At 54.8% G+C, this 24,051-nt stretch overlaps 9 protein-coding genes across 9 annotated transcripts; 7 read left to right on the top strand and 2 right to left on the bottom strand.

Moving 5' to 3' along the window:
- Positions 1-969: 969 nt before the first annotated feature.
- SCP_1602500 (hypothetical protein) lies at positions 970-1,251 on the bottom strand (the record flags this gene model as incomplete). Its single annotated transcript, XM_027764699.1, has 2 exons — positions 970-1,175; positions 1,224-1,251. The coding sequence occupies 2 exons, from the start codon at positions 1,249-1,251 to the stop codon at positions 970-972; spliced, it is 234 nt and encodes a 77-aa protein (XP_027620500.1).
- Positions 1,252-1,368: 117 nt separating this feature from the next.
- Positions 1,369-1,900, bottom strand: SCP_1602490 (hypothetical protein; the record flags this gene model as incomplete). Its single annotated transcript, XM_027764698.1, has 2 exons — positions 1,369-1,688; positions 1,795-1,900. The coding sequence occupies 2 exons, from the start codon at positions 1,898-1,900 to the stop codon at positions 1,369-1,371; spliced, it is 426 nt and encodes a 141-aa protein (XP_027620499.1).
- A 1,566-nt stretch (positions 1,901-3,466) lies between these two features.
- Positions 3,467-4,684, top strand: SCP_1602480 (Probable glycosidase; the record flags this gene model as incomplete). The annotated part of the gene is made up of 5 exons (XM_027764697.1): positions 3,467-3,630; positions 3,683-3,850; positions 3,904-4,052; positions 4,106-4,579; positions 4,644-4,684. The coding sequence occupies 5 exons, from the start codon at positions 3,467-3,469 to the stop codon at positions 4,682-4,684; spliced, it is 996 nt and encodes a 331-aa protein (XP_027620498.1).
- Positions 4,685-5,375: 691 nt separating this feature from the next.
- Positions 5,376-8,587, top strand: SCP_1602470 (hypothetical protein; the record flags this gene model as incomplete). Its single annotated transcript, XM_027764696.1, has 13 exons — positions 5,376-5,842; positions 5,945-6,058; positions 6,111-6,189; positions 6,247-6,403; positions 6,463-6,634; positions 6,693-6,795; positions 6,861-6,967; positions 7,019-7,082; positions 7,142-7,260; positions 7,325-7,465; positions 7,518-7,581; positions 7,634-8,077; positions 8,144-8,587. 13 exons carry the CDS (start codon positions 5,376-5,378, stop codon positions 8,585-8,587), a joined length of 2,475 nt encoding a protein of 824 aa, XP_027620497.1.
- Positions 8,588-9,313: 726 nt separating this feature from the next.
- On the top strand, positions 9,314-12,180 carry SCP_1602460 (hypothetical protein; the record flags this gene model as incomplete). Its single annotated transcript, XM_027764695.1, has 12 exons — positions 9,314-9,915; positions 10,041-10,154; positions 10,208-10,286; positions 10,355-10,511; positions 10,561-10,735; positions 10,789-10,891; positions 10,949-11,055; positions 11,106-11,169; positions 11,226-11,344; positions 11,404-11,544; positions 11,598-11,661; positions 11,713-12,180. 12 exons carry the CDS (start codon positions 9,314-9,316, stop codon positions 12,178-12,180), a joined length of 2,193 nt encoding a protein of 730 aa, XP_027620496.1.
- Positions 12,181-12,961: 781 nt separating this feature from the next.
- SCP_1602450 (hypothetical protein) lies at positions 12,962-17,428 on the top strand (the record flags this gene model as incomplete). The annotated part of the gene is made up of 18 exons (XM_027764694.1): positions 12,962-12,988; positions 13,044-13,360; positions 13,752-13,865; positions 13,922-14,000; positions 14,060-14,216; positions 14,279-14,444; positions 14,507-14,609; positions 14,673-14,779; positions 14,837-14,900; positions 14,958-15,076; positions 15,147-15,287; positions 15,343-15,406; positions 15,465-15,844; positions 15,992-16,187; positions 16,255-16,375; positions 16,660-17,031; positions 17,095-17,229; positions 17,286-17,428. The coding sequence occupies 18 exons, from the start codon at positions 12,962-12,964 to the stop codon at positions 17,426-17,428; spliced, it is 2,805 nt and encodes a 934-aa protein (XP_027620495.1).
- A 468-nt stretch (positions 17,429-17,896) lies between these two features.
- Positions 17,897-19,177, top strand: SCP_1602440 (predicted protein; the record flags this gene model as incomplete). Its single annotated transcript, XM_027764693.1, has 5 exons — positions 17,897-17,912; positions 18,052-18,204; positions 18,270-18,749; positions 18,811-18,945; positions 19,002-19,177. 5 exons carry the CDS (start codon positions 17,897-17,899, stop codon positions 19,175-19,177), a joined length of 960 nt encoding a protein of 319 aa, XP_027620494.1.
- Positions 19,178-20,595: 1,418 nt separating this feature from the next.
- Positions 20,596-20,888, top strand: SCP_1602430 (hypothetical protein; the record flags this gene model as incomplete). Its single annotated transcript, XM_027764692.1, has 2 exons — positions 20,596-20,658; positions 20,724-20,888. The coding sequence occupies 2 exons, from the start codon at positions 20,596-20,598 to the stop codon at positions 20,886-20,888; spliced, it is 228 nt and encodes a 75-aa protein (XP_027620493.1).
- A 627-nt stretch (positions 20,889-21,515) lies between these two features.
- On the top strand, positions 21,516-21,743 carry SCP_1602420 (hypothetical protein; the record flags this gene model as incomplete). The annotated part of the gene is made up of 1 exon (XM_027764691.1): positions 21,516-21,743. The coding sequence occupies one exon, from the start codon at positions 21,516-21,518 to the stop codon at positions 21,741-21,743; it is 228 nt and encodes a 75-aa protein (XP_027620492.1).
- Positions 21,744-24,051: the final 2,308 nt, after the last annotated feature.

Genomic DNA, 24,051 nt, shown 5'->3' with positions numbered 1-24,051 from the left:
AACTGATGAAAGTTTCAAAGCCTCTCTTGGACGTCACTTTCGACGGTATTATATGCTGACTGGTCACAATACAATGTGTTCGTACGTTGCGCTATGCCTCGTAAGTCACAACGATGCTATTGTTCATTGTTGACCTTCTAGAGAGCACAATGACCGGTTGTCGGCGAAAGTAAGACGGCGTCCGAAAACACGATCAATAATACCGGCATTGTGGTACGCCTACGGTAAACTTGTCCATTCGGTCAGAATGCTACGACAGCCAAGCTCGCAATTCCGAGTACCCCTGTTCGGCCTTATCTAGTGTTCGATATCCGTCGTATTGTATCGTCCTCCATTGCAGATATGACCGAAATCTGGTGAGTCTTCATTTCCTGAGGGTCAAACGCGATATCGAGCTCGCAAAACGGGGTGAGTACAGTTCACCAGAAAACGACTGGGGAGTTGTCCGGGGTATTTTTGACCGGTGTTCGCTCGGTGCCTTGCGGATGGGAAGACTATGGAGGTCGTTTGGTTACGGTTCGTTTATGGACAGATGCCGTGATGCCGATGCGTGGCTCTCGCGTGGTTCATCCAGGAGACCTCAGTCACCCCTTACGTGCGCTAGTATTTTTCCTTAGCACCTGCCATTCGTCCCGCATGTCGTGCTCGCCGTGCGTCGGCTCGAGCTCATCGTTGCTGACGACGAGCTCCACTACATGCTCAAAAACTTCTCCTAAATATTTTCATTCCACTAATTACTATGTACATAGCAAGAAGTATTCATCATGAATATACAAGATGCTCTCACGGTAGATGACCTGGTTCAAGAAGTTGCACAGTTGCGAGTACCTAACCATGGCGTCGACACCGACACCGGGCCTGTGCTGAAGCTCATGACCTTTGGGCAGCCCTTACCCTTGAGGGGCGTGCCCACGCTGAGGCACTGCGCAGTGGGCGACTTCTCGCTGAGCGGCCACACCTCCGCGAGGATCAGGTCGCCCTCGCGCGCGAGATACATGTCCACATCCAGCGGGATACACGTGGACCTTCGTGCCCCGCTCTGCCATAGAGACCAGCGTGCACGGTGTGGAGAAGTCGATGTTGCTGCTGCTCCTGCACCGCATCGAATTTACCCTCCAGACCCTTTCGGAGCTCGATATATTTTCTCAGACTGGGCAATATATGCGCCTCGTAATCTATCATAAGTCAGTCTTGTTCACGACATAGGGAAAGTCACTGCGTACCATGCACTTGCTGGTCCAGTTCAAGCATCAACGTAAACGAACGCTGTAGAGATAGGGGAAGTTGCTCGAGCACTATAAATGCGTGAGTTTCATCCGTATATGCATGGTGAGGCTCACCTTCGTAGTTCTCCTCCTTGAACGCGTCTCATACCTCGCGTTCCTTGTCGGATGTCGCGTCCGCAGCATCCACAGCATCTTCGGGGCCACGTGGCTCCTGTTCTTGTTCTGGCGTAACCTCGACCACTGGAAGTTGCTCTATCACGTTCTCCTCATCTTCTGGAAACGCTTGAGAGCGACGCCGCTTGCGGTTTTTGCGGTAGGACATTTGTGTGATCGTGTGGGTGACACGTCCAGCGGGATACATGTGGACCTTCGTGCCCCGCTCTGCCGTAGAGACCAGCGTGCACGGTGTGGAGAAGTCGAGCTGTCTCGAGATGATGTCTCCGAGGTAGAGGTCCTGAGGAGCTGTTACAAGTGAGACGAGGTTCGCGAGGGAATAGAAGCAAAGTACGGTGTCGCACCACCGAGGCTCGAAGCAGTCTGCGTCAGTCTGTGTTGATGAAGAGCTCACGGAGTCGGAAGTCGTAGTCTGGCGTCTCCTCGAAGCCGAGTTTCCGGACGTAGTTCATGTAGATGGCGAACTCCTCTGTCATCCTCTCGAAGTTCGCCAAGTCCATGTTTCGTGACAGATGTCGGAATATATTGTGCTGTGGGTTTGTTCAGCGGCATCTGAGAGAATTGGGCTATATCTTGCTGTTGAGATGGTGCCAATCTTTGGACCACTTTCAACTTTCGCCAATTCCGACTCGTAGGCCAGATAAATACAGATTCCAAGAAACCCTGAGTACAATGAAATTACTATCAAGGCTTCTACGCATTCAATGATGATGAAGACATTCAACTTGCGGTTTCTGCCCATGCTGCAGTGCCTCCTGTTGGAGAAGATGCAGGTGGCGAGGAGTGGATGCCCGTGCTGGATCTTCATCATCCACGCGAAGGTCGCTCAGTCGTCAGGCATTCTGGGTCTCAAGTCAATGATGGTTTCTCGTCAGATGCCCCTTCCGGGCATGAGCACAATGAATGGACGAGTAGTGACACGGATTCGGACTAGTACCAACTTGCTGAATAGATATATACATGGTAGCTCTCCAGCAAATGTGATTTCAGATTTTTGGGCTACGATGGCCGCAAGCATCTTGCGCACTACTCATGCGGCTGATGGTCTCCTGATGTGATTCGCGGCAGTGCTATATCTACATTGAAATCCACGCAACACAGTGCTGGACTGTCCCTAGCCCATGCTGCACTCACCATCTCGAACAATATCTACCTGATGACGGCGAGAGCACCTTACATATTCATGATGAATACTTCTTGCTAATGTACTTATGTACATGGTAATTAGTGGAATGAAAATATTTAAGGGAATTTTCTGAGCATGTAGTGGAGCTCATCGTCAGTGACGATGAGCTCGAGCCGACGCACGGCAAGCATGACGTACGGCACAAATGGCAGGTGCTAAGGAAAAATACTAGCGCACGTAAGGGGTGACTGAGGTCTCCTGGATGAACCACGCGAGAGCCACGCGTCGGCATCACGGCATCTGTCCATAAACGAACCGTAACCAAACGACCTCCATAGAAGACAGAAGCCTTTGCGCGCGCTTGGCCTCAAAACGAGTGTCATTTATTTGTACCCCGTTTTCATAGGAGTGCCCACCGGCTGAACCCTAGTCGGCTCTCGGCCGGACGACGTCGGGCCATTCTACGTCGGAGGTGGATGGAAAAAAAGAGGTACATATGTACTGGACGGACGGTCATCAAAGGATATGCTGTGACCGTTTTGGCTGAGGTCGAATCTGGCGGGGGCAGTGAGATGGGCGAGACAACACCGTGGTAACGGTGATGCATCTCGCTGTCGTCGCCGGCGGGGTGGAAGACAAACACAAACGTTCAATGTGTTTTGTATGTGTCTGTCGCCCTCGGAGAAGGGAAAAAGCATGGCCGTTGGTGCAGAGAAGACGGCGGAGTCCGTGGGCGGAGGAAAGTTCCGGACAAAGAGAAGAAGCGATTGAGGGAGATGAGACGGACGATTCGGAAGATGCGGCACGTGCCTTGATCTCGCCGAAACGCTTGTCTCATGTAAAAGGCGTGTCGTTGCAGACTTTCTCCCCTCGACCACCACTTTCGTTAAGGATCGCTCGCTACGTTACATTCCTTCTTTACTGCTCGTCTCACCTAACGATGCGCTCTGCTTTCGCCGCTGCTCTGCTTTCACTCCCTCTAGCTGCCCTCGCCGGCGCTCACGACGCGGCTTCCTTCCGCCGGCACTCAGGTGCCGTCCGCAGTTCCCGCCGTTCCTCCACCAACTACACCCTTGTGGACAAATATGTGGGCGAGGACTTTTTGTATGTTCTAGCGCGTTATCTCTCTCAGAACACGGCGCTGAACGCAATGCAGGAATGAATGGCAATTCTACGACCAGGCCGACCCGACTGGAGGCAACGTGAATTATGTCTCTCAGAGTGCTGCGGAGAGCGCGGGCCTCGCCTATGTAGATTGCAACAACGTGACCGTTCTTGCTGTTGACGACACCTCTTCGGTGGCCTCTGGAGGCAACCGCGACTCGTACGTTTCATGGTTTCCGGCTTCCGAGGGGCCCACTGACCTCGTTATTGCAGTGTTCGTATCAGTTCTCCGAAGGCATACAACAGCGGCCTTTTCATTGGCGACTTTGGGGCCATGCCCACAGGCTGCGGTGTCTGGCCTGCGTTTTGGTTGGTGAGCACTGTAGGACCATGGCCTGCTGGAGGCGAGGTCGACATTATCGGTGCGTTTCGTATTACGAGTATTTCAAGGTGTTGCACTTATACCGGCGTGCAGAGGGTGTGAACCTGGCTACACAAAATCAGGTCACGATACATACGAACAACACCTGTATGCTGACGAGCAACAGCACGGCCACCGCAAGCGTGATCAACAATGATTGCCAGAGCTATAACGGGCATGACTCCGGTTGCGCATACTTGCAAGATTCGACCGAGACATTCGGCGCTCCGTTCAATCAGGCAGGCGGAGGCGTGTTCGCGCTGCAGTGGACGTCGAGCGCGTTCAGTTTCTTCTACTTCCCCCGCGACTCGATCCCCGCAGACATCACCAGCGAGACGCCCGACCCGAGCTCGTGGGGCGAGCCCACTGCTGACTTCACGGTGTCCGGCTGTGATATGGCGAGCAGCTTCTTCGAACAGGCGATTGTGTTCGATACCACGATTTGCGGTGATTGGGCCGGTCCGTCATACCCATCGACCTGCCCGGGGTCCTGTTCATCTATCGTCGCGAACGCGACTAACTTTGCTGGTAAGTGGATTCGCGATTTGCTGTTCGGGTGGACCTGGTGATGAACATCCGTTTTTGATTTCAGACGCAAGGTGGAAGATCAACTCGGTCATCGTCTACCAATAGACGCTTCCATTCCCTGCATCATACTGATACGACGACGACGCAAGCCATCTCACGCACATAGACACATTCTCGCTATCCGTTATCCGCATCCGCATGCTGCATCATCATAATCATCATCGCCATCGCATAACCTGTCGACCCCACTGCCTGCTGGCGGCGGGCCGCCTGCGCTTATTTCTCTTCTCTCGTTGTATGTTCTCGGTGGCGACCATACACGCTTGTTCGCTGTGCAATATGTGTGTTATGGGGCAGGCCTCGTCGCCCGTGTCCTGGCTGGCGCGGGGCCTGGCCTGCGGCTGGGTCGCTGGGAGTACATGGTACATACTAGTCAGATTGGTATACTTATTATTATTGATGTGCTACGCGTCAAACATGGGGGCATTGCCATCATTGTTTATTGTGTGCGCTTGCGTGAGCGCGTCGTGGTCTATTGCGGTGCGTCGTTATATTTGGCAGCGTGACTTTATCACCCACCCCATTGTCGTTGACTTCGCCGTGAACGAGCACCGCAGAGCGCAGCAAGTCATGCTGGGTCGCATCATGCTATCTAGAGGCGTCAATGCTGCCAATCAAGCTTTTTGACAGCGCACCAATTGCACAGCGCTGAAGAAGCGCTCCGTTATAATGTACGACAGCAAATTGATGCTCGTTGGAGTCACTGACCTCCAAGGTTCAACGTTCAGCACCAGATATGCAGAGCTCGGACCTGCCGACCTACGCGAGCATTGTCTTCGAGGCACCCCCGCCCACGTACTCGGCATCGTCTACGAACGTTGCGCCGTCTACCGACGCCGCACTTCCCACGAACACCGTGTTTTCCACTGATGATGCACCCACCATTCGCGACACGCCGCCGACGACTACGGCATCATACACGATCCCCGCACCATCCGCGACTGTCGCGCCTTCCGCGACCAATGCACCGCCCACGACCACCACCCGGCCAACGTGCGTCGCGCCAACTGCGTACCGCATCGGCGGTGTGACGTTGGAGGCGCCGCGCGTGGAGCTGGACCACCTCCGCGCCCACCTCGCGCTCCTGCGCACATTTAAGTCGCTTCGGACCCTTATCGAGGACGCGGCCGAGCTGGGTCTCCAAGGTTTGAGGATGGGGACTACGGCACGGTGGGCGTGGTTTGTTGGGTTGGCGGTCGAGCGGTGAGCGGACTTTTTTGTTCGGGCTGTCGCGCTTGTGCGCCAGGTCGTTTTGGATACGCTTAGAGTTACATGTGGCACATAACGCTGAGATGAGTCTCGTAGCTTTCAGCGTTGGGCGGCGGTCGTACGCCACGAAAGTCTCTTTACTTGGGTTGCAACGGACCTTCCACCAATAGACGTGCTCATGGTCTGGCACGCGTACTTGCTCAATCCGGGGTATGCTTCTTGATCTCGCTATGATCATGCAAGGAGCCTCACGGATCCATAGCTGGTACGCTGAAGACTGCGTCCGGTTGCCTATCATGGAGACGATGAGAGAGCTGGGGGACAGATTTGTTCACGCAGTGGTCAGTGGAATCTAATACTCGTGTCCGACCGGTCAGTCTGACTGGGCGGCGCTGCAGGCTGAAATGGGCGACCCTGAGCAGTATCGGGCGTCTCCCGAGCGCATCGCCAGCTGGCAGGAGCAGACTGACACGCCCTGGGATCCTCTCGAGGCAGCGATACAGATGACGCACAAAACGATCGAGTGCCCCAGTTGCCGCGCGTTCAACGAAGTGCGTAAGTTCAATCCCCTACATCGCACGTTGTCTCCGCTTGACTCACATCCGTGCCTCCAGCATACTTGACCACAGACGGCACCGGATATGCGCAGCACAACTTCTCATACTATTGTGCGTGCGGATTCGAGGTGACCCGTGCGACGCTCGCGGTGCGCAAGTTCGTAGGGGACTTGACGAAGCCGTACCTCGACTCGCGCGATCCCGGCTGGAGTTACGGCGGGTACATGGCGTGTGTAGTTCTGCTTCCCGCGTTCGTCGCGTGCAATGCTGCTGACACTGGTTTGCAGGGGGACACTGCACACGGAGACGAGAGCGAAGGCGACGAGGCGCGCGGAGGTGGTGAAGAACGCGATTCTGCGGACGGAGTGGTTCAGGAAGTGGGATAAATCTGTGCGTGTGTTGTGCTCTGTCTTCGTGTCTCTTGCACGAGGCTGATGTTCATGATCGCGACGCAGATGCCGCGCAACGAATGGGAAACGGGCATACTACAGAAATTGGGCTATTCATTTGCCAGAGCCCGTAGGATTGTCGGCTTGGCACTGGAGCCTGCAGATTCGCGGTTGTGAGTTTAAATTCCGATACGTCCGTTGGCATTGTTTTGATGTGTCTATAGGCCCACGAGGATATTCAGCGCTTACACGGACGATCTCCCATTTTCGATTGACCTGGTCGGCGCGGTATTGTTGATGCTCTCCTTGACAGTATTGTACTCCGACTGAAATGAGAAGTTGCCCAGGTGGTCCGCCAGGGCGCATTCATTGACAAGATGCACGAGTTTGGATGGACACGGCCGGGGTACTTTGATGACGAAGAGGACGAGCTCGTACTTGTGCATGCCACGGCGCGATACCATGCGTGCGCGCTCTATAAACCATGGGTATGCTGTGAACGTGGTGCTGACAGCTGATGGTTCATATAGGTTTCTGGACTTGATGAGCTCGTCGCCATCGTCGTTCTTTGTCCCGACGCTCGACATCGACCTTGTGTGGCATTCTCATCAGCTCATGGGAAGCCGGTATGCGGGCGACTGTATACAGTATGTCAAGCGCTACGTCGACCAGTACGTTCACCGTGTCCATTCTTTTGGCGTGACAGTGACCTCAGTTATGCAGCGACGACAAGGTTGAAGAGAACCATCTCGCCACGTCGTTCGACATGACTTCGCGCGCGTGGCAGGTGAGTATGTTGCTCCATGCTCACCGCGCCGCAACTGAACACAAGGGTGTAGGAACGCTTCCACCTCCCGTACACGCACTGCGGCTGCCCCCTTCCGGGGGAATCGATAGGGCGGCGCCTTAGCCGCCTTTCACTCGGCCTCTTCCACAAGCACGGCCCGGATCTTTCCTTGGAACTGCTCCCGCCGGCACGCGAGGACGCATTGTCCGCGACTCATCCAAGCGAGCACAACTCCGTCGAGTCTGGCAGGTCTATCTTCCTGAAGTGGCAGCGCCGCCAGCGCATGGATAAGCTCGCGCGGCGGCGGAAGCGCGACACTGAGCGGGCGGTCGCGGGGCGCATGGACGCGGACGTGTACCAGCGGGGGCGCACGCACGATGCGGCGTTCCTCGTGCCCGTGCCGTTTTATAGTCCCGTCGCCGCGTGCGTCGTCGTCGTGAACCCGCTCGGGCCTCTCCCCGGCGCTGCGCCTACCGACGTCAACTTGTGTGCGGTGGTACGTGCTTCTGGCTTTTTTTTTGAACGGCGGTGTCAGGTGCTGATGTGGTTTGGTGCCGCGCAGGGTGCGGGGGCGTGTAGGGTTGCTGACGCGTCGATTGACGCCCTCAAGTGGTCCAATGCGAGGTGTGTAGGCGGCGGCTCTGGAGGATCGGGTGGTGGCGGGGGCTCAGGGAGACAGGGTGGCCGCACAGGCATTGGACGATCCGGCGGCGTTGGGATTGGCGGGTTCCCGGGTCCCGGTGTTGTCGGAGGAGTTGGCTTTGCCACGGGTGCTATGATTGGAGGGCCTGCATGGACAGGAAGCGCATGTGGAGCCGGGTTTCCTGCCAGTTGTGGATGCGGCAGTGGTGGAAGTGTAGGCGGAGGTGGCGGAAGTGCAGGTGGGGCAGGATGTGGAGGTGGAGGACGGTCTGGCAGTGGGTGTGGGGGCGGCGGCGGAGGTGGAGGAGGATCCGGCGGGGTCGCGAGTTGTGGTGGAGGAGGCGGAGTGGGCCCAAGCTGTTAGGTGAGGCTTAACCAGTATTCTCCCATGGATCAGCTACTTAGTCCGCTTCCAGGTCCTGCGCATCTGTGGCTGGTGCGTCAACCGTGCACCTCATGCCACTACCACCGTGATTCGGGTCCCCGCTGTCTTGCTGAGATAAGTGTATATCTTCACATAGCGACCTTCCTCGATGTTGCTTGCATGTTCCCTCCGCTTTAATATCGTCAAAGGCGATCGAGTGAATAATTTGTTTGAATAAAGTGGGGGCACGTCATTGAAGTTTGATCGCGCCTCTTAAACCTTTCAGCATCGTATCGCCCGGTCACGGACGAGAGACGGTGGTGATATTTGCACCCAGCACAGTGCCCACTCGAGCTCCTAGCCTGAACAACTTCATAAAGCTCGAACCCATGCAAGCATGTCTTCGGCGACTGGCGTCTCTTGGCAACGAGGATCGAGATAGCGCGGTGAGATGTCAATCCACGCAGGTGCGTTAAATTTATATATATGGGCGACCTGTTTGTTCTGTGCAATGCTGATCAAGATCGCTATCAGTAGTGGCGCAGGCAACACAGGTCAGCGCGTCTTTGCCGGGCGTCAACACTGCATATAAGGACTTGCCCGCAGTTCGTGGTGTTGACAGTATTTACGTGTAGTGTGTTCACAGTTCACGACACCGCTCCGAGCAACTCCACTGTTAAGCCTTACCGGAGCACCGCAAGCCCAAGGGTCCAACTCATAACATTCATGGCCGACAAAGGCCTGCCATCCTATGCGAACGTCAATGCGGACCCGTCGGTATATCTAGACGCCCCACCTGCGTATACCGAATCGTCCCCGAATGTTCAAGTTACGCCCTCTACCAACACCGGATCGTCGACCAACGCAACACCGTCTGCTGATACCGTACGCGTTCCGGCGTCGACCAACGCAACACTATCTGCGGAAACCGTATTGCCCACACGCGTTGCAGCATCGGCATCCACCTCACCGTCGACGACAAATACACTGCCTGCGAGCACTGCAGTGTCCTCTAACATTGCAACGCCTCCAAAACCGGCAGCGTCTAGGAATGCTGCATCATCGGCAAGTTCTGCGTCATTCACAACCGCCACGGCTTCCACCAATACGCGGTCAACCTACATCGGTCCATCTGCGTATCACATCGGCGACGCGACGCTGCACGCGCCGCTTGTGGAGCTGGATCACCTCCGCGCCCACCTCGCGCTCCTGCGCGCGTTCAAGGCTCTTCGGACACTTATCGAGGACGCGGACGAGTTGGGACTTCAGGCTCTGAGGATGGACAGCACGGCCAGATGGGCGTGGTTCGTCGGGCTGGCCGTCGAGCGGTAGGTGTCCATTCGTTCGTCGTGCGTACGCGATCTCGTTGCTGCGTTGAACGCATCGCCTGTCCACACTTCCGTCCAAAACGAAAGCTGTCTATGAGTTGCGATCAATGATATTCATGTTGTAGCTTTCAGCGCTGGACGGCGGTCGTCCGGAAGGGAGATCTTCTCACCTGGGTCGCAGCGGAGCTTCCACCGATAGATGTGCTCATGGTCTGGCACGCATACCTGCTCAATCCGGGGTACGCATCTTAACTCTCGCTATGATCATGCAAAGAGCCTCACATATCCCCAGATGGTATGCTGAAGATTGCCTTCGACTGCCCATCATGGAGACACTGCGGACGCTGGGGGACAGGTTCATTCACGCCGTGGTCAGTAGTATCTATGTTCTGTGACCTGCAGGTCACAGTGTCGATCTAACTGGGCGGTTTCTCTGCAGTTCGAGATGGGCGACCCCGAGCAGTATCAGCCATCCCCCGAGCGCGTCGCCAGCTGGCAGGAGCAGACAGGTACGCCGTGGGATGCCCTCGACGCAGCAGTGCAAATGACGCACCAGAGAGTCGAGTGCCCTAGGTGCTGCATGTTCAATGAAGCACGTGAGCGTTCCACCTCGTGTCGCTGCGCCCAGCTGATGTCTTCACCCAGCATACCTGACTTTAAGCGGCACTGGCTACGCGCAACACAAGTTTGCGCACTATTGCATGCGGTGCGGCTTCGAGGTGACGCGCGAAACGCTCGCGGTGCGCAGGTTCGTGCGAGATCTGACGAAGCCGTATCTCGATTCGCAAGATTCCGATTCGCGATACGGCGCATACTTGGCGTGCGTGTATCCACTGTCTATGCGTGCGGATGGCGTTTATACTGGACTACCAGGGGAACGCTGCACACAGAAACGAAGGCGAAGAACACATCGCGAGGAGAGGCGATAAGGGGCATACTTATGCGATCACGGTGGTTCAGGAAATGGGATGGCTTTGTGCGTCTGTTGTTCTCTGTGCCCCGCACTGACTTGGCGCTAATGAGTGTGATACAGGTGTCATCCAACGACTGGGAAGAGGGCTTGCTGAAGAAGCTGCAGTACTCGCTCTCCGCCGCTCGCGCTGCTGCCGATGATGCGATGCAACCTAATGGAGGATCTTTGTGAGTGACAGTCTGGTCCATTCATTGGTGCCGGGTTAATGTGTCTATAGGTGCAGGAGGATATTCAGCGCATACACGGACGACCGCCCGTTTTCAATTGATCTGGTCGGCGCGGTATCGTCTATGCACTCTCGGGTCATATACTCCGACTGAAAATAAATATCGCGCAGGTCGTTCGGCAGGGCGCGTTTATTGACAAGATGCACGAGTTCGGATGGACCAAGCCGGGCTACTTTGACTCCGGCGAGGATGAGCTTGTACTTGTGCATGCGACGGCGCGTTACCACGCGTGCGTTCTCAGGTGTCGGGGGTAATGGGCCTAGTGCTGACGCTTGAGGCTTCATGCAGGTTCCTCGACCTGATGAACACGTCGCCCTCGTTATCTCTACTGCCGACGCTCGATATTGACCTTGTGTGGCATTCTCACCAGCTCATGGGTAGTCGCTATGAGAAAGACTGTATGCAGTATGTCAGGCGCTATGTGGATCAGTACGCTCGACGTCCCCGTTCTATCTGGCAATGCAGTAACATCGGCTGCGCAGTGATGACACGGTCAAAGAGAACAAGTTGGCAATGTCGCTTGAGACTACCTGCCGTGCATGGCAGGTGAGCAACCACCTCGAGATGGTAGTGTGTGCACTAAATTGGAGGGTTTAGGGACGCTTCAACATCCCCTACATGTACTGCGGTTGTCCCCTACCCGGGGAATCCGTCGGGCAGCGCCTCACCCGTCTTTCACAAAACTTATTTCATAAGAACGACTCCGACGCTTCCGCGATACTCTCCCCGCCTCGACGTGCAGACGCGTTCTCCGCGACGCATGCGAGCGAGCATAATTCCGTCGTTCCGAGCAGAGGTGCCCACGCGGCAGCCGCAGAGCAGCAGCGCCACGGACGGGCGGAAAGATTCACGCGGCGGCAGCGCCGCGACGCAGAGCGCGCGCTCGCTGGGCGCATCGACGTCGACGTGTTCGAGCTCGGGCGGACACACGACGCGGCTTTTCTGACACCCATGCCTTTTTACCGCCCTGTCGCGGCGTGCGTCGTAGTCGCGAACCCGATTGACACCGAAAAGCTCGGCATTTATCCTGGAGAGCTGGTGTTTTCTGAACACGGAGGAGGCTAGTGGTATAGTAGAGCATCAATGCCCACAGAATTTCCCAATGGCGACGACGGAGCTTGTCAGTCGATTTGGCATTTCTTTCCTGACATATGGCTTTGAGTGAGACGACTGTACATCGTTCTGAGCTTTTGGATGACGATGTTTCCCCGAGCCCGCTCTAGCTGGTTTTTGCTGACACCTACACTAGCTGTGTACTTCAGTACATGCGACCTGCTAAATTGAATCCTCTCGTCTCTGCACTGGAACTCTTGTACCAGTCTTTTATTTACTTTACCACATTGCAACATATGATCCCACTGTCGCAACCGTGACCAATTGCAACGAGTGGCGTAGCATGTACAAACGTTCAACGTTCAACGTTCGGCTCCACAATTTTACGAATATCCGATCGGCTTGATTGCCCATGTACACCCGCTTGCAAAATACCCAGCAATATCCATGGTGCCTCGTCCTCCTGTAGTCTGTGGGTCCACTGGAAAAAGCAAGAAGTTACAGCTCGACATAATCTCCATGTGCTCCTGAATCCATTTCATACAAATCCCTCGTAACCTACACCGTTCTCAGGCACTCGTGCTTGCACCCGTGTTAACGAGAGGGGTTGGAGAACGCTCTCAGGAGCTTGGGTTACATGAAAGCATGAACTTGGTCCAAGCAGAGCGTCAATCAACCCTGGGAAGCGGGAATCACTATTACTCTCACCCAGCCACTGTTGATATTGGCAGATGTCCACATCACGGCTAAGTTCTCCTGCGCTATCATCGCCCCCAGAGCGCAGCAGGTCAAGATGCCTTCGACAGGAGTCAGCGTTAGGGTACGTCTGCCCCTTGCTTCATATAAGAACGTGCTTGGCCTCCCATGCCCCACAGATCAGTGAGGAACAGGCGTCCATCCCGAGTCCTAGCATTATGGGCACCATGCTCGAGCCAGATCTACCATCTTACACCAGCGTTGATACCCGCATAGACCCACCCGCGTACACTGCGCCATCTGCATATCGCATCGGTGGCACGACTCTGGGAACACCCCTTGTGCACTTGCACCATCTCCGTGCACATCTAGCGCTCCTGCGCGCATTCAAGGTACTGCGGAGTGCCGTCGAAGGAGCGCCTGGGTTGGGACTCGAGGGCGGGAAGATGGAAGGCACAGCGAAGTGGGCGTGGTTTGTTGGGTTGGCTGTCGAGCGGTAGGTGTCGATTTTGTCGAGCTGTTGTGCGCCGGACTGCTTTGTCTGGCTCGTGACGAGGAGATGCGGCTGGGAGCGGGAGTGCTCTGCACGAGCAGGGCTTTGAGGCTCTGCGTTCGGGCCACTCACGCCTTCCGCTGGGCGAGGCTTAGTGGCACAAACACGATGTGGCCGTTCTCTTCGATGGCTTCGCTTCATCGAAGGTCAAATAGATTAGCCTGATGGGTGCCCATTCGACGTACACACATCCGACCAAGGGATACTCTCTTACTTACACGGCTCCCCTCGTACAAACACAATCTCGTCGCTGCGTTGAACGAGGCCCAAGCCTGTTCCCTGACTATATTTAAGCCATCGGCACCTGCGTGATTACTGACAAGCCGTGTTACAGCTTCCAGCGCTGGGCCGCCGGAGTCCGTCCGGGAACCCTTCAGAGATGGGTCGCAGAGGAGCTCCCGCCGATAGACGTGCTCATGGTCTGGCACGCGTACTTGCTTAACCCGGGGTACGCGTCTCTACCCTCTGCTAGCCAATTAATCGGCCTCATGCGCTGCGTACTAGCTGGTACGCAGAAGATTGCCTCAGGCTGCCTATCATGAAAACCTTGGGGGGGCTGGGTGATAGGTACATTCATGCGGTGGTCAGTCGTGCGCTCACCGTGCCTCTCACTAGCACCGGCTGATATTAAATGATATGTAGGTGGAGATGGGTGACCTGGCACAGTACCAGCCCTCTTCGGAACGTATAGCCAGCTGGCAAGAACAAACAGGCACGCCCTGGGACCCTCTCGAAGCAGCAGCGCAAATGAAGCATCGCACTATCAGGTGCCCTAAGTGTCTTACCTCTGCTAACGCACGTAAGCATCTCCCCTCCTGGTATACATCTTTGCCGTAGCGCAGCTCACATCTACGTGTCTAGCGTACCTGACGGCGGACGGTACCGGCTACGCGCAGCACAAGTTCGCGCTCGCGTGTGCTCACTGCGGATGCGCAGTGACACTCGAGAAACTGGCGGTACGCAAGTTCATGCGGGATCTGACGGAGCCGTATCAAGGCCCCGAGCTCGCGTTCGGCGGATATTTTGCGTGGGTGTCTATTGTTCACCTGTCGGTATGTGCGGTGCTGATGTGCCATGTTCCACGGGCAGGGGGACGCTGTTCACACAGACGAACGCGACGAACACGGCGCGCGCAGAAGCAGTGAAAGGTTTCTTGTTACGAATGGGGACGTTCAGGAAGTCGGACGAGCATGTGCGTGCTTGTCTTGTGCGTGTCTCACGCAGGATGGCGATGATGCTCACGCGGACCTTATAGATGTCCCGCAAGACTTGGGAGGATGACGTGCTGAAGAAGCTGGACTACTCGCTGCTCCGCGCGCGTGCTGCGGTCAATATAGCCCTGAGGTCGGGAGGACGGCGTTTGTGAGCTCCGTTCTAGCCTGTTGGTTGGCGTCAGGGCTGAGTTGGCCCCGTATTCAGGCCCACGAGGATATTCAGCGCGTACACGGACGACCGTCCGTTCTCGATCGATTTGGTTGGCGCAGTACGTCCGCTGCTCTCACTTGTTGCCGACTTATGACTGACGCGGGCGTGCGAGCAGGTTGTTCGGCAGGGCTCGTTCATTGACAAGATGTACGCATTTGGGTGGACCGAGCCGGGCTACTTTGACGACAAGGAGGACGAGCTCGTGCTTGTGCACGCTACGGCCCGCTACCATGCGTGCGTACTGCCCACTCTACTGCGAGCGAAACCGACATGCTGATGCCCCGGGTCCGGTTTTGCTCTGCAGATTCTTGGACCTAATGAGCTCGTCGCCGATGTCGTTTTTCGTGCCGACGCTCGACATCGATCTCGTGTGGCACTCGCATCAGCTCATGGGCAGTCGGTACGCCAACGAGTGTGCGCGGTATGTAAAACGTTACATCGACCAGTGCGTATGGTGTACCTGCTCTTGTAAGGATCATCATGACGGCGATTTCCCTCAGTGACGATAAGGTCGAAGAGAACCATCTAGCTACGTCGTTTGATGTCACCTGTCGTGCTTGGGAGGTAACTATTTCGACCATCTGACTTGAGGATTAATGTATAACTGATATCCATACCGCAGGAGCGATTCAAACTCCCGTACACCCACTGCGGCTGCCCCCTGCCCGGGGAGACTATTGGGCGGCGCCTCAGTCGCCTCTCACAGAACCTCTTCCACACGGCCAACTCAGACACGCCCTCGGCACTACGCCCACCCCCGCGCGCCGATGCGCTCTCCGCGACGCACGCGAGTGAGCACAACGCGATTGCGGCCGGCGGGGGCCTGCACGCCGCGCGCGTGGAGCACCACCGCCGCGCCCGTGCGGAGAAGCTCGCACGGCGACGGCAGCGCGACGCGGAACGCGTTCGCGCCGGGCGTATGGACGCGCAGGCGTTCGAGCGCGGGCGGGCGCACGACGCGGCGTTCCTGACGCCCGTGCCGTTCTACTACCCTGTTGCGGCGTGCGTCGTCATCGCGAACCCACTATGGGGAGGAGTCGGTCCCGCAGGTCTGGGCGGTATCGGTAACTGCGCAGTGGTGAGTGCTCTTAGTTCCGTGTTGGATGATCAGTAGGAGGGGCGGGTGCTGACGCGGTTCTGTGATGCCAGGGTGCTGGGGCATGTGCTGGAGGGGGCGGGTGTAGTGGTGGGTGCGGCGGCGGAGGGTGTAGCGGAGGGGGCACATCTGGAGGATGCGGCGGCGGTGGAGGATGCGGAGGTGGCGGAGGTGGCGGCGGAGGATGCGGGGGTGGCGGAGGTGGCGGCGGCGGTGGAGGATGCGGAGGTGGCTGAGGGGTTGGGAGTTGTTAGGTGTGAATCCTCCAGGATCTCATCTGGCATTCAAGTTTCAAGCCCGGTTGAATTTGCTGCAGATTGTTGAGGATCTCTCGACGAAGCTGTTGTCGTCGTGCGTGCTACTACTCTGTGACTCTCTGTGTTGTTGGATGTACGATTATGTGGTGCTTTTTGTATACCTGGTCTCACTCGATCTATGTATGTGCTGATTCTCCCAGTCTCGTTGCAGTATCTGAATGCATGTAGCATTCTACATGTAGGCTTCTGCATAAGGCGAAGGTCTCTTCAACCCCACATGGAAGTGAACCGATCATTTCAGTCTCGCGTCGGGCGACAGCAATATTCTCACAGATTCAGAGTTCAGTCAGACAGGCACACATCGATAGCCGCTTGAAGTTAGAGTCTTCTAACCACCCGACGCTAAGTATTGCAGGTGTCCTCTGCACCCACCACCTAATTTCCAGCACTAATAATGCGAGCAGCGCAAGTCGTCACAGGGCTTACAGCCGAGAAGAAGGCAATCCTCCGCTTCAAGGAAGCGGTACACAGCGTGATGTCTGCGGCGGGCGACCTCAAGGCGGAGGTGCTCGCCACGGATAACGCACATATTCACGCGGTTTCTGAAGGAATCAGGAAGGTGTTGACGGTCACGCTTGAGGAGCTACAGGCTGAGTTTACGCCGTCGGGGGAGGCGCCTGGGCATGAGACAAGGAAGGCGCGGGTCACCGAGACATTGAGGCGCGCAAAGGACGCAATCCTGAAAGTTCTGGTGGGATGCGGGGTGTCCGAGACGACGGCCAGAACTCATTTGGACAATCTCTACCCGCACATCGAATTTCTGATCATTATGATTGGTAAGTAACTCTTAATTTCAGTCCCATAAAATGTGGTGCTCAATGTCTTCGTGTTTTCAACAGGTGATCTTGCGGAGCAGAACCCAGTGTCGCTCACAGTCTTGCTGCATTACGGAACCGTTCTACTAATTCCCGAATCTTGGCTCCTCCGTGCGTTGCTGGGTTTGTTCGGCTTTCCACCCGTTGGGCCTGTGAAAGGTGAGCATCGTGCAGGCGATCGAACAGACAAATCTTATGGGCGTTACTTGCTATAGACATGATTGCATCTCATGCACAACACTTCTTCTTTGGTGCCCCCGTCAGGAAGGACAGGGGGTTCACGTTCCTCCAGGTGGCCGCGATGCGCGCGTTCATGCGGATGCTCAATGCTCGTAAAGTGTCTCGGTCTCGGTTGTGAGTGTGGACATTATCGACAGCTTCGAGTAGGATATTTTACCGTTGTCGACTACACGGTTTGCTGGCGGGAGCCGCGCGTTAAATCCACGGTTATATGCATCGCTGTCGGCGTGGAAAACATCGCAAGCAATGTTTTTGTCCAACGTATACTATCAGATGCAGCATTACTCTGCGGGAGCGGGTGAGCCATGAACGTTTGAACAAGGGCCTTCGAACATATGTATCTCTTACGCCGTCGCAAAATCCTCATGTTTCTTGTGTGACTATCAGCCGCGGAGTATCGATCATAATGGATCTGATACAGTATCTGCCCTGGCTGGAAGTGGAAAAATGTGCAAAAAAAGGCCAAGTGTCTCAAACTGTCCCGAAAATCATAGAAAACTCACCATGGAGATGCATTTATTCTGCAATGCACCATCACAACCATGATATGGGAACATAATTACGTATGTAGCTTCAGAGTTCTGTCATGGAGCCTATTGGAGGTGCGTCTCCGCCTCAAATCTTCCTGCGCTTATAAGAACTGGGACGTCTACGCGGACGACGCAAGCCTTCTCTCACAGCCCTCCTCATCTCCTCCCGCAGAAAGAATGCGAGTCCCGCAAATTGTTCGAGGGTTTACAGCCCTGGGTCTGCTGGTAATCCCCGTACCCGCAATCGTGCTCCCCACCGTCCAGGTTGCGTGGCTAAGAGAGCAGGTCATCGAGCCCGCCGTAGCTTACGTGAAGCTTGGCGTGCTTGATGTGCTTCACGCAAACCCCTTGGGGAACATGAAAGGTACAGGATTCACGGCACTGACTTCATGAGCTGTGGTTGACGGAAGATTCTCGGATACGAAGCAGCCTCGAATACGATCGACGTTCATACTATCCCCTCTGATTTCTTTGAGAGCGCTGCCGCGCTCGGTAACCGTGTTAACGACTATGTTCAGGATCAGCTCGAGAAGAATGCCGCTGACTTCGGGATATCTGAAGAGATCCGCCGCCTCGGGGAAGAGATGCACAGCGCTATGTCTGTGGCGAGCGACCTCAAGATCGCCCTGCTCACTACGGGCAACGAGCAGCTGCACGCGGAGCCTCAGGATATATCTGACGAGATGGGGAAGGCACTGATGGTCGTACTCGAGGAACTACAAGCAAAGTTTCCCCAACCGGAGGAAGCGCCTGGACATGAGACAAGGAAGGCGCGCGTCTCCGAGGCGCTCAGGCACGCTGAGGACGCAATCGTGAAAGCTTTAGTCGGACGCGGCATGTATGAGACCACTGCGAGGGAACATTTGGACAATCTTCGCCCCCACGTAGAATTTCTGGTCGTCGTTAGTGGTGAGAGTACTCCTCACATCTCTCCTGGTTGTCGTCCTTAGCTTCTTCATGTGTGCGACAGGTGATCTTGCGGAGCAGCATCCAGTATTGCTCGAGGTCCTGCTGTTCGCTGGAAGCATCCTCTTGATCCCTGAATCTTGGGTCCTTCGCCCTTTGATGAGTCTGTTCGGCTTCGGGCCGTACGGTCCTATTAAAGGTGAGTATCCCAAAGACAACCGGAAGGAGGAGGCTCATGGATGTTCCCTGCTCCAGGCACGGTCGCGTCATGGTCGCAGCGTTTCTTCTTTGGCGCTGCCGTCAGGGAGGGCAGCTGGTTTGCACATCTCCAGGCCGCCGCGATGCGCCCTGCAGCGGGGTGGTGGAAGATAATTGTTGGTGGGATCGCTGCGTCGATTGGCCTAATCGGCACGTGCTTCGGCCGCAGATAGGTTTTGTCATGCAGAGCGCGGATGCTCGCCGTCTCTACGGGGCCAGATGCTGGATGTTTGTGAAGTGGTGCACAGTCCAGATTGTGAGTCTCGAGTTTTGAACTAGATTCGTCGTATACAGCATTGTCAAGCTTTCACTGTTGTCTCCGATGCTGTCTATGTACATGTTGTTGTCAACATGAAAAATGTTCTGTTTTAGATGCAGCCATGTTTTGCGGTGGATGAGTTACTAACAAGGAAGTATCACTTCAAGTTGACTACTGCAAGTCCTTAACCGGGATGCATATGTACGGTATCGAGATTTCACCTCGCAGACTAGTTTGGATACACCAGGGCTGGCTCAGCCTTGCGCATGTAGCGATCATCACAGGTGTATCCTCTGGTGCGTGAACTGCCATTGAAATATCTGCACATGACTGAGTCAATCTTTCTATAGATCGCTACATATGAACTGGGCAATCGAGTGCCTGCAGGGCTCTGTCAAAGAAAGAGTGGACTGTCGCCCTCTTTGCCAGACATCTCGATAGCGTCCAGCACACGAAGGCCCTGTGTGCCGATCCGTCCTGGTGCTTGACCATTGGAGGAGATGTATCCACTGCAGCGGAAAGGCTCTTCCAGGGGACCGTTGTTCACTTTGGTGGAATGCTCCTCTCGATCTTAGTTCGTCTTCGACGCATAGTGCAGGACAGCGGTTGCGTCCGCTCTTCGACGTATGCGCGTTGGCGTAGTTCTGATCCAGTCATCCACATAATGTTATCGTCGTGCACATAAAATGGTTGACGTCAATCCACAAGACTCTCGTCTGCTAGTGCATGCATACGCGAGAGGTGGTCACGATACGCATGACACAGTCTCCTCAGCGTGTTGAGCACCATATTGCATATGCGCTCGCACTACATTCGAAGTGCTGAAGTCGTGGTTCTGCAGGCCGCCGATTATTAACGACGGGTCGATGCCTCGCCCGCATTCAACTCGATACACTTCGCGAAAGTGCGCCGTCCTCGGACTCGGGAAGTCCACCTTAAAAGGTGTAGAATAAGTTGACTACGTTACTGGACGGGCGGAAGTTCAACATCCCCTGCACAAATTGATATTGGTGGGTGCCGCACTGCCCTCCACAGTTTAGGCCTGATATTGATATGATTGTCAGGCCCTAATCAAATACGAACCTGGCCTGTTTGCAAGGAACCGTGCGGTTTGATTCCACTAGGACTCAGGAGTGATGACTTCAAATTACCGTTGACGTCTGGATGCGGCATGCTGCCGTGCTAACAGAACAGTCATCCCTGCGCGACGGCCCCCTTGGCATGCATAATTGGACCCTCATTGGTGCAGACTGCAGTGCTCGCGTAGACCTGATGCACCATAGAAGTAGAAAGTAGCATGCTTCACAGGTGGCCATCCTTATCGCAGCTAGAATGCTCTCATACGCAGTCGTAGGCGGATCGCGTGGTATAGGATTGGAATTCGTTAGACAGCTGGTAAGTCCCAGTTATCGCACAGCTCATCCCGCCTCTTCTACATCTCTGACAACTTTTGATTGCAGTCTACGGTCTTTGCCATGCTAGTGCGGGACAAAGCCAGGTCTTCGTACCTAGCTTCGGTCGTTGCTACAGCCAGCAACCATATACACGTCCTCCAAGCCGATGTCGTGGATCATGATTCACTGATGGAAGATGTTTCCGAGTCTCGCGACATGACGGCCGGCTGAGCAACGTGTTCAATAAGCTGCCGCCGCTAAGATCGCACAGCTGCCTGGCGGAGGACTAGACGTCCTCATCCAAAATGTCGCACGCATAGAGAACGCGAACCTGTATCGCGGTCTGACCAAGTATTTCGTGACCCTTCAGTTGCGGGTAGACTTAGCGTCACTTTTTTCCAGTCACCCAGCGAGAGCGAAGAACAAGTGGACGAAGAATTCTTACAATCAGTTAGTACTTCCTTCCGCTCTCGCCCCATTCCGCTAACGCGTTTTGACGTATCAGTTCGAAGTCAACGTGCTAGGCGTTGTGCATACCGTCAATGCGTTCCTACCCTCCTCCGCAAGGGCACGGGAAAAAAGATTGTCGTCATCAGCACCGCTATTGCTGATCGGGTCATGGTATGGAAAATGCGTGTGGAGAGTATGGCCGCCTACGGAATGACCAAGGCCGGGACAGCGCGGTAAGGGGGATGGTGGTAGATGACACCTGCATCGGGTTCTTATAAGAGCGCAGGAAGACTTGATTGCGTCGCCGTTCTCAACCGCACAAGACGTTGCCGAAGGGTCAGAATCCAGAAGATCTCACTGTGCCAAAGTAGACTCTTACTGTACACTGGCAGAATATGCCACGTAAATATGAAGCAATCAACCTCGTACTTGAGTGGTACATGGCTCATGACTCACAGCACAAACCTCATCTTCGGCGTCGTCGTGAGGGAGGGGAGCTCAGACTGGTTCGCACAGCTCCAGGCCGCCGCAATGCCCCCTGTGGTTGGGTGGTGGAAGACGATCGTGTGGGATCGCTGCGTCGATCCGCTTAATCGAGGCTGGCTCGTCCTTGTGCTGCGGCAGCAGATACAGTAGGTCTTGTCAGTAGAGCCCGGATGCTTGCCGATCTTAAGGGGCCAGACGCTCGCAAGTGGATGAGCTACCAACAAGGATGTATCACTTGATTACTGTGAAGTCAAGTGAGATGTACGGTATCGAGATTTCACCTCGCAGACTAGTTTAGACTAGCCGGGCGGGCTTCCGCAGAAGATCTTAGCGGGCGAGACGTAGTACTAAGCATGGGCTGGGTCGAGCGAAGAGCATTTCTATTCTGAGAATACCACCGCGAGGAAGGAAAGCGCAGAATGGATGGAACAAGAGAAAATGCCAACGGGGTCGTTGTGCACGAGCGTCACCAGAAGGACGAGGGTCTACGGTATGCCACGGGACAAGACAGGAGGGCGGAGATGAGCTCAGCGAGACAATACATAATGGAGGGTGAAATGACAGGTGAAGAGGGTCGCGGGGATAACTTCGTGAGAGTTGATCCCCTTTCTTGTATGAGCACAGAACACCCGGGGAGAGTTTGTACTTATGCAATAAAGATGCTCATATGTGCTCGTATAACTAGAGCTGCCACGCTGAAATGTTTCGCGGCGTTATAACTTCTGTATGAAAGGACGGGTGAATATCTTTCGGATCTTGACTGTAATAGTACAGACAGCAGGTATTCATCGAAGCAATCGTGGTGATTCGATAGCCGAAGAGCTCCTGGGAATTGAAGAATGGCCTCCTCCGCTGTCCAGCACGGGGTAATCCTTGCCATCTTCGTAAATTAAGGTACGCAAAGCGATACGCCCGTCCGTCAGGGTTCGCGACCGAGTAGTCGCTGTGAGAGGATAAATCCTGAGTCAGCGTATCAACCGCTAGAGGCAAACACTGGGCCTGCCAAGATTCTCTTGACCTCCTGGACCTGCAACATGAGGAAAGCAGGTGATGTCATGCATAGCAAGATAAAGGACTCAGGTGATTTACGAGAACGTGGCTGCGGTCCGAGTCGTTATGAACGATCGAAAAATTGATCCCATTTTTTGTGAAATATTGCATAATGTTGTGCTTAAGTTCCGGGCGTACATACGGTCCTCGAACAGAGTGCTGCGCGTTGGAGTGTTCTAGTTTCCAGGAGCAGTAAACAAGTCCAACAGCCTGTGCGAGATGAGCAGGATTGAATTGAGATTCTATTGTTGGATGACGGCAGGCTCGACTGTTATCTCCCAGCGCGGCAATGCAAGGAGATATAATAAGAATCTTCGAAGCACAGACTTAGTAAGTCCAACGAGACGAGGCCAACAAGAGTGCAAAACTGTTGAGCAAGGTTCGGTCAGAAAGTAGAAGAGAGGAGCACCGAGTAAGAATAGGGCTTCCATCAAGATAGCCTGGGATTGTTTTGTGGTTTAGGCCGAGTGGGGCGATGATGCTCGTTCTGCCGTTACTTGAGGCACGGCTCCAAGTGCGAATGAACGTGGTGAAAATCATCCTGAGTGTCACAACATACGCACTTGGCTTTACGTGAAATAGTAGATAATTTCCATCCGTAGATTGAGGAAGATGGCTGTGTGAAAAGCTTCAGAAGTGAAGGCGTAGCTCTGTGCGTTCTTACGGTATAGTGTGCGTATATTCTTCTGCGTTTCCATGTCCATGTGTCCGCGATGAGGGAAAGTACGAGAACATAAGTTGCACACCATGCTGGAAGGAAGGACGTGCGACATTAGCTAACTTAGTCTGACTGAGCTCCACGATGATTACACGATAGAACCCGACTAGTACACGAGTGCATCGCCAAATATGCAGCGCATGCACGACTCGAACTTTGTCTGCGAGCTTATCGAAGAAAAAATGCGAAACAGCCACGGTCGAAAACTGTGATTTCGGAGAATCAAGGCGCGGTGGTACTTGAACTCCTGCGGTGGCGTTATTCAATCCTTCTAGCGTGGATTGGAATGTACGCACGAAGGTTATGCATCTCGAGAGGTTATCTTTTAATAACGTCCGCAATGGGGTCCTTTAAAATTTCGCTCGAAGCCAGAAGTCCAGGCACCTGCGGACCTCTCCTACCGTCTCGTCTCCACGGTACACCTTGCAGATAAAGGCGAACACCTTAAGCTGCAGTTGTTGCCCCGGCCAATCTGGGCATTGTTCGGAGGTAGGTCAGACTGAACTACTTAACCGGCACACAGAATACACCGCACGTAAGTGACACATAAACGCCGACAAGCAACGCATATCGCGCGAATACGGAGCACCATACCTCTCCAAAATCTCACCTAGAATCTTCAGAGGGTTAATCTCCGAAGAGGAACCGGCGTTCGAAGTAGCCAACTAAAGTCGCGGGTAATTTTGGAGT

The sequence above is a fragment of the Sparassis crispa genome (genome assembly GCF_003851025.1).
Source record: "Sparassis crispa DNA, contig_000015F, whole genome shotgun sequence".
NCBI classification, from domain to species: Eukaryota; Fungi; Basidiomycota; class Agaricomycetes; order Polyporales; family Sparassidaceae; genus Sparassis; species Sparassis crispa.
The sequence above is the reverse complement of the archived record's forward strand: the minus strand, read 5'-3'. Positions and strand labels throughout refer to the sequence as shown.